This window comes from Drosophila eugracilis, unplaced genomic scaffold (assembly GCF_018153835.1).
Source record: "Drosophila eugracilis isolate 14026-0451.02 unplaced genomic scaffold, ASM1815383v1 contig_90, whole genome shotgun sequence".
In the NCBI taxonomy this organism is placed as follows: Eukaryota; Metazoa; Arthropoda; class Insecta; order Diptera; family Drosophilidae; genus Drosophila; species Drosophila eugracilis.
Genome location: NW_024573812.1, coordinates 1,037,514 through 1,050,975, shown reverse-complemented (window position 1 = coordinate 1,050,975; position 13,462 = coordinate 1,037,514). Strand labels below are relative to the sequence as shown.

Sequence of the window (13,462 nt, the reverse complement as noted above, 5' to 3'; positions counted from 1 at the left end):
GTGTTTGGTTGCAGTACATATCTGGATACATACGTTAGTAGTTCTTTAAAATTTTCCATTATTCAAAATTTGTTTCCATCCTCCCTCGAATTGGATATATCGCCCACAAACTGTGTCCTAAAATCAATTTCCATGCTGACCATTTTCAACAACATTTTTGTATTTGCTTAAAAAATTCGGTTTATTTTGAATGGAGTTTTTCTTATTTTTTGTTTGTTCATCTAGCCCAATTTCGTCCGCTTGTGCCTAGTAAAATTGTTTAATATTTAGTTTTAACCTTTCATTTTTTTTTTTATGGAAGTGTTTTGCTGTGCGAATTCGTTACCGACTCTTAGTTCTGCTTGCGTATGAATTTAAAAAACTTCTTCATTCGTTTCCCGTTCATCTTGTTAAATTTGTTTGCTAATTGGTTTTTTTTGGTTCGTTATAAAATTTTGAAAATATATGCATATATGTATATAATATATATTTCGATTTTTTGTTTGCATTTGTATTTATTAATTCTCATTGCTAATATAATTAATTGATTTAGTAAATCAAAAGTTTGCTACGCTTTTTCAGTGCATTCGAAACGTTTACTTTTTTTTTTTAGCTTGCACTTGAAATTCGCGCTTTCATAATTTCCATTTCAACAATTTTAGCATTTTGTTATCGATTATCGCTAACGCTTCGGTTCATCGTTTTTTGTTAGTTTATATAGCACATACTCGTAAATAAAAATCTTATTGTCTTTTCATTTATAACTATGTAGCAGTTCTGCGAGTTCGTTGCCTGCGGCCTCTCGAGTGCAGTTGGTGGAGTCTTCACTGTACTCGCTACTGGATGAAGTGCGGCCTGAGTTATCGTCATCGTTTGTCGGCTCTGCGGCTTTGCGCCTCTGCTTCCGCTTCCGTTTTTTTTTTCGCTTTTGTAGTGTGCTTTTAGGCGTAGTGCAAGTGCAAAGTCCTGTCTGAGTCGAGGTACTGAACAGTAAGCAACTCCATTGTATATCGAGTTCTATATATGTTTATATATATATGTATCAGTTCATTATAAATTTGAAATATTTATTCATACATTTTTGTTCTTCTTCACTTAGTTTTGCCTAAATTCATTTGAAAACTGAGTACTGAGTAAAGGTATCTTTAGAGGCTCTGTTCTGGTCGTGACTTTTAAAGATATTTTAAAGTTTGGAATTTAGTAAGATGATAAAGTATTTCAAAATCATGATATTCAGAATTGAACAATCGACTTGCATTGCATAGAAATTAAGATATCTGTGAAAGCTAAGACCGGAACAGTCCTGCCTTTAAAGATCTAATAGCCAAAGCTTGCCAATCCCTAACTACTACGCAAATCTCTGATGATTGAACCAATGAAGAGTCTTATTCGGCCTGATCCTGTTCATGCCGATACGAATCGGTTCCGTCAGATGGGAAGTGGTGGAGGTAGGCAGGAATCCGCTGAAGCCGCTATCAGAGCTGTTGCCGCTGCCATTCCCATCCAGATCGCCATTGTAGAGAACGGGATATACGCTGATATTGTCTAGGTTGTCGATATCGATATCCCCGCCGGCATTCCGGACATAGGTCAATTGGTGATAGGGTGTAGCCATCAGCTTCCGAGTAAACTTCCGAATGGGCTTCTTCATCGTTGTTGCTGCCGTAAAGCTGGATGTTGCTGCTGCCGTTGGCGAGGCCTCAGTAAGAGTGTTGTTCAGGTTGCTGTTAATGTTCTTGTCCACGCTAAAGAGTGAGGGAGCAACATGTTGCTGTGGTGTCGTGGCCGCTGTTGCTGCCGTGCTGGATAGTTGCTGCATGGGTGTTGTCATCGAAGTTGCTCGCGTGCTGCCACGTGTGGCGATGGGTGGTTGCAAAGTCCAGAGCAACTTGAGTGGCTGTGGTTGTGGCTTCACTTCGTTTTCGCCTGCCAACAACATCTTGGAGTTATCCGCATTTTCCGAGGGATTTTCCCTACTGCTGCTGGTGAATTGCCTGCTTGCTTGTTGCGTGCTCTGTGCTGTTTCAGTCTGACTGGTTGCCGTTGGTGTTGCCCGCGTGCTGCTGCTGATGTGGCTTTTGTTGCTGATGTTGCTCCTGGCCAGCGGCGTCTGCTCTATCACCAGCTGCGAGCCCGCTGTCGAGGTAGTTGTGGCCGCCGTTGCCGCTATTGCTGATGTTGCTTTGGTTTCAATTGTTGCCGTGGACTCCGCCGCCTCCGAATCGTCCACCAACTCGGCCTCGTACTGCAGCAACTCGGTGTCGTTACCGCCCATCTCGGGCGTCATGGCCGATGCCTCGGCCTCCATTTCGGTGATATAGGTGGCCCAGGCATCGTAGTTGCTGCTGCTGCTAATACTGTCATCAGATGTTGCTGTTGTGCTGCTGCTGCTAAAGCTATCGATAGTGGACCAAGTGGACCAGGGATCCAAACTGGAGCTGCTGCTGCTGTTGTAGGTATCAAAGTCCTCGAAACCCGTGCTGCTGCTGCTGCTGCTGCCGTAGAGGGTGTCGTCGGTGTAGGGCGATGTAGCTGCCGTGGCTAGTGGTTGCAATTGCTGTTGCTGCTGTGCTTTTGGCTTGCCCTTGCCCTTTCTTCGCCGACTTTTGCGCTTGCTGCTCAATGTTGCTGTTGTCAATTGTGTTGCTGTTGCCGGTGATGTTGCTGCAATGGTTGCTGCTGGTGTTGGTGTTGGTGTTGGTGTTACTGTTGCTGGCATTTGTTTCGTTGGACTAGCTGATACTCGTTGTTGGTGTTGCTGTTGCTTCTGTTGCTTGCGCCGCTTCTGCTTCTTCTCGTGTTGCTGTCGTCGCAGCAGCAGCGATGGATCATTGTGATGATGTCGCACCTGATGTTGTTGCTGTCGCTGCTGCTGCTGCTGCTTCTGCCGGTTTATCGCTAATTGCTTTTTGTTAGTGCTACTTAAACTAGTACTACTATTATTAAGAATAACGTTATTATTATTATGGCCATGATGCTCCTGTTGCTGTTGCAACTTTTGATTTTGGTTATTCGATTTGTGGCGATTGTTTTTGTTGTTGCGCGGGGGCGTCCGACTGTTGTTGCTGCCATTGCTGTTGCTGCCACTATTGCCATTGTTATGATGATGGCGGAAAAACTGCTCGGCCTCGATCTTGTTGAACATATAGCAGGCATCGTTGACGCTCTTCTTTGGCCCCACAGGCTTACCTCGGTGCGTGAACCCGACACGTCGCTGCAGATCGACAACGGAACGGAACACGAAATAACCGTGAACGATGGTCTCGTTGAAATAGCAGGTATCTCGCAGTTCCCTCTGTAATCAGAAAAGATATATACCATTAGCTTCCGTGCACTTCACATGCAATTTATGAGCGGCATTTCCGTTCATAAATAGTTTCTTTTTTTTTGGTTAAAGGTGTTATCTTCGATAGATATTCTGATATACGTATCGACAACGATGACAGCGACATCATCGCGCGAGGAGTGAACGTTTAGTCTGTCTTCTGTTTATTTATAAAACACTTGAAATCTCGAAAACGACAACCAAATGAAACGCGGCTTATGGCTTGGATGTTGAAATACCGTGGTCAGCTTGCTTTTCAGGGGATATTGGGTGCGACAGAGTGGACTTTTTACGATTTTATATCTTTGAAATATTTAAGAAAGTCAATTAAGAAACGAATGTTAAGATACTATGTTTTAAGCTTATCAACTTTAAGTGAAATTTGCTGTCAAAATAAATGAATTTAAGCAGCACGAAAGTTCCAGGGTACTCAAAGTGGGAGTCCCTTTGAAAAACACTCTTCACAGCCAAGTGGTTGAGCGCGTGTTGCTGCCGTGCTGCTGGCCATTTCTGCTATCAGCGGACCAATCTGATCACTGAGATCGAGGAGATTGTGGCCCAAAGTGTTGCAAACGACGCAGATGTAACATTTCCCAAGCAATTAAGTCTGATGCCATATTTAGCGATGGACTACTTGTTAGCTCTTCGAATATTTATAGCTGTTAATTGCTATTTTTGAGATGCTTCTCAGCACCACTGGTCAAGTGGAGCACAGAGTGTTTGGTGGTAAACATATTTGTTCTATTTCGAGAAGGGATCGAGTAATCAATATGTGACTCACATCCAGACTTTGCGACCTCGACAATATAACGACATATAACCTTACCGAGAAAAGCCGCCTAAGATATCGAATGGAGTGTAAATCACGGTGAGTATTTGCACAATAATTCAACATGGATTTTGCGGTCATAATCGAAAGCAATAGAAATAGAATGACAAGTGACCTTATGGGGGTTCTATTGTTTGTCTAGAGCTCGAGTGCGGTTTAGCTAACTAACTTAACTGTAACTGGCGAGTGGCGAAAAGGACATTGAAATGTTTTTGCCATTACCACATCATAACAGCGGTAATTAAGTGCCGCGTCATTCGTTTGATTGATTAGACATATCTAACTGGCATAAACGAGTTTGTTTGACTTTTATGATGGCAAATCTCAGCTCTCGAGTGCCTGCACTTCTAACGTCTGACATTGAAACCCGGGGCCTAGTAAAAACTGTTACAATGTCTCGAAAATTTGATTTTCAATTTCCTTCGAGTCCCGGAGTCCCGAAACAGTTGCAATTCACTGCTCAATGCGATATCACGCATACGCCGCGTAAACGTATCTATGAAAAAAATCTACCTAAAAATCTGGCCCACATTTGTCCGTAATTGCATATGAAATTGTTCGCATTTTCGAATTACAAATTACAAAAATATTGTAATAAATATTTTGTTCAGCTCGCTGACAGATTTGGTGCAACCGCAAACGGGTTTTCACCCATTGTGGCTGACAATTTAGCCAGTTTGCTATAATATTGTTATTGTCGTATAAGCGATCGTTTGCATAAAACCATTATGTGGAACATGTCATAAATTACAGTGTTTGTACAGTTAGTTTGCATAAAATACAAAAAAAAAAAAACCGAGGATATACGGAATAAAAAAAAGTGTGTGTTGTCTACACTTGGCGCATTGTATTTTGTCAAGTACGAGTACGAGTACGAATGCAATCAAAATCGCTGCACTGGGCCTTGGCTATATATCAGCATCTATATGCCGGCAAAACAAATATTGTCAAGCATATAATTATGGCTATGGCCAGCAATTTGCTTGCACAAGATGCCATAAACTTTATCTATCCATAAACAAATTGTGTGTGGAAATTCCCTTTCATCTTGGCGTTGTCTTTTATCTATCAAGTTGCTCTGTGAATCATTTTCTTCAATGGAGAAGAAGCAATCCTAAGTTAAGGTCAATACTCACCATGCCAACTAATCTCCAATTGTCGTTGAAACACAAATATCTTTGAGTTTCTTTTGCGAACAGTGCTATTTTGAATTCGTTGTTCAGATAATCCGGGAAGCCGACTATCGTTATATTTTCTGAAAAATAAAATAAAGAAAAAAATGAAATTAATTCCATTAGTTAATCAGCTTGGCGGGCGCTTTTAATTGATGTAAATATTTGGCGGGCAAAAACATTTTTAATTAAAGGCAAACATGGCTCTTTTCTCATCGAAGTGATTAAGCGTGCCAAAACGGAAGGTAGAAATCAGTGGGGGCAGGGGATTATCATTAACATTATAGATAAAAGTATGTGTAAGACTAGAACTTTGACCTTAAGCGAAACACGTGCCTTAGCGGATATTACTTTATGAAAGTAGATAGTGATGGGTGGTTGTCAAAGATTTTCATTATTAAGTTATGGGTTTTTAGAGCTTCTTAAATAAGTTAAAGAAATAAGAAAGATCCTTGAAACGGTATTAGATATTTTCTTTCAATAGAATAGAGGGCAAAACCTCTTTAATTCTTTCCTATCATTTCAATCAAAAACCAAAACAATTTCCCAAAATAGTCGGAAAATGCATTAAACCTTAGAAAAGTCAAGTAGCCAAGGTGCGCGCATGCTCTCTCCGCTAATTATAAACCGACAATGTTGCATCAGCAGATGTATCTGGTAGGGCATCTGCCCCTGTTCATTGAGTATTTCAGATACTGTATCTGTATCTGTATCTGGCCTCGACAGGCTATTGAACTTCAGCGGGGTGGAGGAGAACAGGAGAAGGGATGTGGCCACAAAAGTCACTAATAAGTAAAGCACTTGAAAAGCCAAAGAAAAAGGCAACACGAGGAGAAAAGCCACTCGAGTTAGATTGATAGGTGACTGGGTTCAGCCCCGGTCTCAGTCGTCTGCCATTCTGCCGTTCTGCCAGTAATTAAATTTATGCACACAAATTCTTGGCAAGAGTCGCCGTTCTTGGTCTCGGTCTGGGTTCTCAGTTCTCGGTTCTGGGATCTCAGCTCTTAGCTCTTAGCTCTCATATTTCATAAGCCGAGCCGAGGCGAACTGAGGGCTTGAGTGACTCTGTGCTTCACACCTTTGGCCGCCGGTGGCAGCCACTTGTGCCTCTTGCCCCCAGGAAGCTCCCTTTTGTTGTTATTCTTCTGATTCTTGTGATTCACGGCCCGGCCGTCCTCGTCTAGCTTATTGATTTCATTAGTTTGGTGACACAAACCCCGAGTGGAGCACCCTTTGCCAGCCAGCACTTGTGAGTGCGCACTTCTTGGTGCTTAACTGGAAGAAAAAACTTTGACTAAAGTCAAGTTATTTGATCCTTAAATAAGGGATTTAATATCTTATACATTATAGATAAACTTATAGCCAAAAATCAAATGTCTAATCCAGTTTACACATTTACGATTACAGAAAGTAAATCTTATTCTCCTTACAAACTCTATTCCGGGACTTTTTTCTCAGTGAACTGCCACTTAATGTCTCAGTTTCAGTCTCCTTTATTTTCAGTCCCCTCCGAAAGCGTTGTCAACTTTGTGCCATATTTGCCTACTTGATTTCCCAGCCGAGCAGGAAGTGCAAGTCCATCCAGATGAACAACGGTAATCTTGTTGCGGTCTCTGTGGCCTGGGTAATCCATTAGATGACCCAAGATTCCTTACCGTTGAACTGCCAATGACTTTGACATTGAAAGTGCCACCACAGTTCCTAACATCTAACCTCAGTCTTTATACTAAAAGAAAACAAAACCCAAAACTAGAAAAGCCAAATGTTTATTTTTATTTTCACGACACACACTCACACTCCCCTGGAAGAAAAGGCCATCAAATGCATTTTAGGCTTTGGAATTTTTATGGGCTTCGATCTTTTTGGATATTTTAGAGATCTTCGCTACGGGTTTGTTTTTCACTCAATAAAAAGCTTCGATCGGGTCGCATTTTTGCCGCAAGTTATTAAGATTTTAACATCAAAATCTCGGTCTTCTCCCGAGTTTCTAATTAAGTTATTAGTCATGGTGAGTGGAATGCTCGTCTCGACTCGTTTCGTTTCGATTAGTTTAGTTTTGGGCAGGGCTATTGAGAACTGGGAAATGCATCAGCATAAATATGGCAAAATAAAGCCAAAAGAAAAGGCGTTCTAAGATGCTATCGATAGGTCTCGATGTGGGGGCGTGATTTGTTTCAGAAATTAACCGATGGATATAGAGTTTCGAGCGGGCTAGTGGTTCTTATTTATGGGTATTTATGGCGTTGAACGATAGCGGCTTGCTGGCCATAATTTAATTGTCACTAACTGAAGGCTGCAACGTCACAGAATTTGCGTCATTAACTGGCAAAAAATCATAAACAAGTGATAAGAATTTCATACTGGACGGCTGAATTGCGAATTTTCGAAGCTTACTAATTAGTTTTAAGGTTTGTATATCATAACAACATTTAATAATATACAGCTGGTATTTATTGGATTTATAAATAAGCCAATTTATATGGGCTTGGGCCACCAGCTGTGCACAGCTTTATTTCGTTGGCCGTAAAAACAAAGATCTTGATATATAATGTCAAAACCTGAAAATGTAACAAATGACACACTCGGAGGGAAGCCTCGGAAACTAAGCGAATCACAGGCCGTATTATGCTGGAATAATCAGGAAAACAAAGAACGCGGCCAACAAGCAAACAAACCATAAAAAACACAATCAGAAAACTACAACCTAAAACGCTAATCAAATATGCAAGCAATGAGCTTCATCAACATAAAATTAAAAAATCATAAAATGCTAAACTGCACAGCATGAACAAAATCCAAAATACAAATTCGGAAAAAAACGAATCAAAATAAAAACAAAAACAAGAAAAAAAATCAAATATCTTGACAACGAGCTGGGGCGTCAAAATGCCTCGTAATTGCGGCACATGTACAGAAAAAAGATTTTACGATCTATCCGTGAACATATGGTTATGGCCAACACCATCTCACATGGCTTTTCCATCTGTCCAATCATTTTGTCATTCCATCAGCATGATCATCTCTTTCGGCCTCCATTTTCGATTTGAGTTATGGGATCTGTGTGGAGCAGTAAACCAAAGATCGGTGGGCGTTGCCAACTCTCATTTATCCACCATTCGATAAACATAAATCGCAGCTTATCGATCTCTATGATAATCAAGAGCCATTTCCCTGGCATATTTATCGAGTCTAAACATATTTGATTTTACTTTCCAGATTTTACTTTCACTATAGTGATGCGGATAAGAATTCCATGGCGACTTATGATTTAAGAAGGAGAGTTAAAGTTTTCAGCTTTAAGTAAAAGCAAACATATGACAGGAAATGCAATTTCTACTTTTATTTATTGGTTTTTAAGATCAGATTTCATTATGTTTAACAATCCCTTTATTTGAAAGATAACCCACAGAAATTCTTTCTCCATTTAAAACCCAAAGTTATCCTTGGCTTTTGACCGTAACTGCCCCCAAGAACATTGCCCCTATAGGTTGCAATAGTTCCTGGAATGTCGTCTGAGGCATTCACTTCGAAGGCTCCATTCCCGGAACTTTTACGCTGACGATTGCAGTTGGTTACCCTCTGAGTACACTGAGTACTGGGTTCTGGAGTCTGGGGTCTTGACTTGGGACCGGGACCCTGGGTGAAGCGTCTTAGATTACACTCGGCCCTAAGTAATTGCATTTCGCATTTTGCATTTTGCATTTTGCATATGCAGCAAAGTCAACAAACAACTGCGATTTGTCACATGTGCTGCAACTAGTGGTCATGGCCATCATCGGTATTGGTTTTTGGTTTTAGTATTGGCTGTTGTTGTTATTGGCATTGGCATCGTCATCGGAATCGCCGTAGTTGCAGCCACTATATATGGTTTATGGTATATGGTTGTATATGGTGTATGGGTATAGTATACGCGTATAGAGAGGGCCTGCAGTTATTGACGTTTTTGTCACGTTTCCTGGAAGAAACCGTTTTATTTGCTCGCCTGGTGCCGCGGCTGGCATTTCGGTTTGTTTTGTAAGCGGAGAGCGGCAAACAAACTGCCCTGGGCCTGGGCAAAAGGAAAATAAACCTCAACTTGGCTGCAGCCATTTATCAGTTTCGACCTCCACTTTTTTCTCTGGCCCCTCCCCACCGCTAACTGCACTAATGCTAATTGCATTGGCACGCCCTGAAGAGCACAGAGACCTCAGACTCCCAGCTCCATCATCAGCTCCAGTTCCATTTCTATTTCCATTGCATTATAAACCACCGACCACTGACCACTGACCATCGACCAGCACCAAAGGCAGCTCGAATGCCACGAAATTAGCGCCATTTAATGTGGAGCGTACTCAAGTTTTACGCACGATTCTTTCACTGACGCCACTCGAATCGTTGCCCCCCGGGAATGGGTTGCAGTGCATCAGGGACAACGGGGAGAGCAGAGGCCACAGTGTCAATGAGTTAATTAGCGCACGATTTGTCGCCCCCACAAAACTTGAAAATACACTGAGAGGAAACTAGGAAAGTGATAAAGTTTTTTTCCTGGAAAAAAATCTATATTCTGATTTCTACATCATCATTTTATATTATTCAAACTTCATATATTTTCAACATTTCTTAACATAGAAGTTTTTTTTCAGTGCATTTAAGAGCTAAGAGGTGTGAGAAAAGAGCACTCTCTTTGCTCTTTATGTGGGTGGCTTCCCCCTGGAAAAGCTATCGTGAAGGAAAATCTCTTTTATTGGAGTCAAGACAGCCCATTTCTGGGTCACATACTGTGGACTCGACACCGGATTTTATTTGGTTATAATTTATGTTGCTCTGATTGAATTTTGTGGTCCACAAAATCAAGAAAAAGCAATTAAAATTATAGAAAATATTCGAGATAACAATTTATAAGCGAAACCATTTAAAGAATTTCTGTTGAATTTGATTAAAATAGCCATAAAATGTAAAAGCTTTCGATGTTGCTCCAGTTTTTGCTTTTTTCGTTTTGTTTAAAGTGCAAACTTGTATAGTTGTTCTGAGAAAAGTGAGTTAAGAGACTTTAAATGTTTAGAGATTTACGTGATCGTAATGGATTTGTCATTTCCTTGAGGAACACGTCATTTTAAGCTAGTAATTAATTCAATTTATTGATGGAAATTCAATCAATTTGCTGTCTGTCGCAAGCAGGTGACTCACAATATGAACTTTTTAAACTATAAAGTTACTCATTACGGATTATACTGTTATTTCAGTGGCCTCCTGCTGCTGATATCGATATATATGCAAAAACATTTATCAATCGAATGGCCTGCGGACAATATCGATGACAAGGGCAATAATAAAAAGCCGCCTTTTGTAGTCTCGATATTGAAAGTGGTATTTTATTTATTTATTTACTCTTTACTCTTTTTTTGCGCAGACCACACACGCAGACCGCTCCGCATGTTATTTACAGTTAATTGCTGCTGGCGGCGAATGAATGTTAAATTACATTGATAGTTCCATCAGCCAGAGAGGCAATATATTTTCCTCATTTTTTTTGTGTAATTTTTTTCCACAGCCCGCTTTTGTTTATTTACTTGCCGGCAAGATATTGTTGTTGTTATTACTGCGGTTTCGCTTTCATTGTGGCAAGAAGGCAGTCATGGAGGCAGGGTGACTCCGGGAGAGTAAATGGAAAATAAATTGAAACTGGCATTTAATTAAGTTAAACTGACCCGACTCGATGGCAATTTATTAAAATAAACACAAGAATATATATATGTAGATATGTACTGGATCGAGCAACACTAATTGCAATGTTATCTAAGCAAGGACGCGGGCAACCCGAAAAACTCAAATCAACTCAAATTCGAAGTTGCAACATGGCAACAAAGTCAACAGCCATAGTGCCACGGATTTGCGGACTTTATTAATTAAGTGCAAACGTGGTCACTTACAAGCCGTTTAAACTGCGTGTTAGCCAACTTGAAATGGCCCCGCTAATGCGCCAACAGCAGGTCTACCAAAAAAATGTAAAATAAAAAATGAAGAGAAAAAAAGAGAAACATTAAAAAAGAAACCACCCGAAAATATACTCGTGTGCCTGGAAAAATTGTCAACCCGGTCACATAAATTTTGCCGACGGCTGCAGTCTCCGTCACTTGTTTACGCTTTTCGGTATCCCATTTAATGGGTTAACGTTAACACTCGACCGCTGAAGTTGCAGTTGCAGTTGCAATTGCATTTGTAGTTGCAACAGCCGCCAGTAAACACTAAAATTTTGCTGGCTTCCTTTTGAGCATAACTCGCTGAATTATTGTGACAATTTGAATTGTTTCATTATTTTTCGTCTTTTTTTCTTAACAATTTTTGATTATTTTTCTATTTTTCCCAATTTTACCATTAACATTTGGAACCACACACACACACACACAGAGAGACACGCAAACGATCTGAGTTATGGCCAAGATAGATGCAGAAGCATTGATTACGTCATCATAAATTAAGATATAGTTGCCGCTTGATTTATGCAGACAGGTGTTAATATCCATCGATTGGCCAATGATCGTAATTCTCCAGGAAGTGCTACGTGGGAGTTGTACTGGCGAAAAATTTGTCAACTAATGGGTTAACAACAGATAAAGCCGGCTTTATGGTTATGTATGGGGTGATTTTCGGCACAGCTCCATAAATATCCCATATTATTTTCCCTCCCCACCCAAAATTTGTCTTGCAATGAAGTTGTTTTTTTTTTGTTTGTAATTGAATTTCCGCTCACTTCGGGGTGGTGCAAAATTTATTGTTCGAATTTAGAGTGGCAAAATTTATGCACTTTTAATTATGTACTCAAAACTGAAGGTTCCTTATCTTTGGGTACCTGAAATGGTATTCTAATTGCTTAACAAAATGGAAAGACATTACCAATCAATTGGTGGATTTTATGGCCTGGTAACTGGGTTTGTGTCAGCACTAAAAGGTATATTTTTGGGACTTTATTGAAAGGCTTTGATAGCATAAGTTGGGGAATTTATGTGGTGGGTAGCTTTTTTAAAAGGAAATTCATTTTTGTTGGTTGAATTTATGAGATATATCTCGGGGTTTGAGTTTATTAATACAAAAAATATCTCATATTAGATGATAATTCCCAAAACCATACTCGTATAGTTTCTTTTTAACTAGAAACCTTCTTCAATCTCTTGAAACTGTAGGCTAGACACTCAAGTGGGACCACCCAAATATTCCTGGATCATGCAAAACTGTTTACCCCTGGCTAAGGGATCCAAATGGATGGGCGTGCCTGGACCACTTACAAGATAATTATCCTTTCGAACGGCGCAAAGGTAAACAGAGCGCACTATTAACATGTCTGAGGGATACGTTGGCCTATAATGATGCCATTAATTAGCTGAAATTACCAAAACGGGCAAAAAGGGAAACCTGGAACTGGAAATTGTACTGGGCAATGTTCAATTCTAGCACCCTGAAGCCCCCTCAGCGCCAAGGATAACACCTTTTGATTTACACTGTTGCCATTTAGCCCATGGGTTGTAAAACAAAAGTTTAGGGCCAGAACGGAGGAGATCTATGTAAACGTGGTCACGGGTTACTCGGCAGGGCGCCGTCTGTCTTTCAGGTCCTCTCTTTTCTTGTAGTTTTTTCTGTATTTTTGGCCTTAAGCAAAAGTCAGACGCTGAGCGTAATAAAAACGTCATGTCCTTGTCCGCCCGGCTGGCCATTTGACGCTGTGTGGCCAACAGGATCGGGCCAAAAAGGTGCCAAGTGCGGCCAGCTGGATTTTAGCCTGGCTAGAGAAGCCCACTTTTATTGTCTGTCATTTTTGCCAGCCAACATTATTTCAGTTTTCATGTCCCTCAGTGCCCTTTGTTTTATTGTTTCTTCGCGCGTCATTATTTCGACTTTAACATTTTGTTTGTTTTATTTTCCCGGGATCCGTGGCAGTACTTTCCAGGCCAGGACTTAATTAAGGCCTCAGGTGTAAGGGGCTCGTTAAAGATGTGGGATCGCAACTCTTTTTAAATTATTTGTTGGTTTACACACCTTCCTGTGGATTTTTTGCAAATTGATTCGCTGGAAAAACAAATCTGTAATAAGGCTCTAAGAAAGCTGTTGATACTGGGGCTCTGTTTTCATGTTTTCTCGTGAAAAGCATGTAACTTTAGCTATGGGAAAATTGTTTGAGAAATT

The 13,462-nt window shown here is 40.5% G+C and overlaps 1 protein-coding gene across 2 annotated transcripts in view; it reads right to left on the bottom strand.

The window, feature by feature from the left end:
* Positions 1 to 1,206: 1,206 nt before the first annotated feature.
* Positions 1,207 to 13,462, bottom strand: part of LOC108106544 (myb-like protein AA) — a 56,913-nt gene continuing 44,657 nt past the window's right edge. For both annotated transcript variants that reach the window (XM_017213697.2, XM_017213700.2), the window contains 2 exons: positions 5,270 to 5,388; positions 1,207 to 3,274 (listed from right to left, as the gene is read on the bottom strand). In XM_017213697.2, the coding sequence (XP_017069186.1) occupies positions 1,328 to 3,274; positions 5,270 to 5,388 (2,066 nt within the window). In that variant the 3' untranslated portion in view covers positions 1,207 to 1,327. The remainder of the gene's footprint in view (positions 3,275 to 5,269; positions 5,389 to 13,462) is intronic.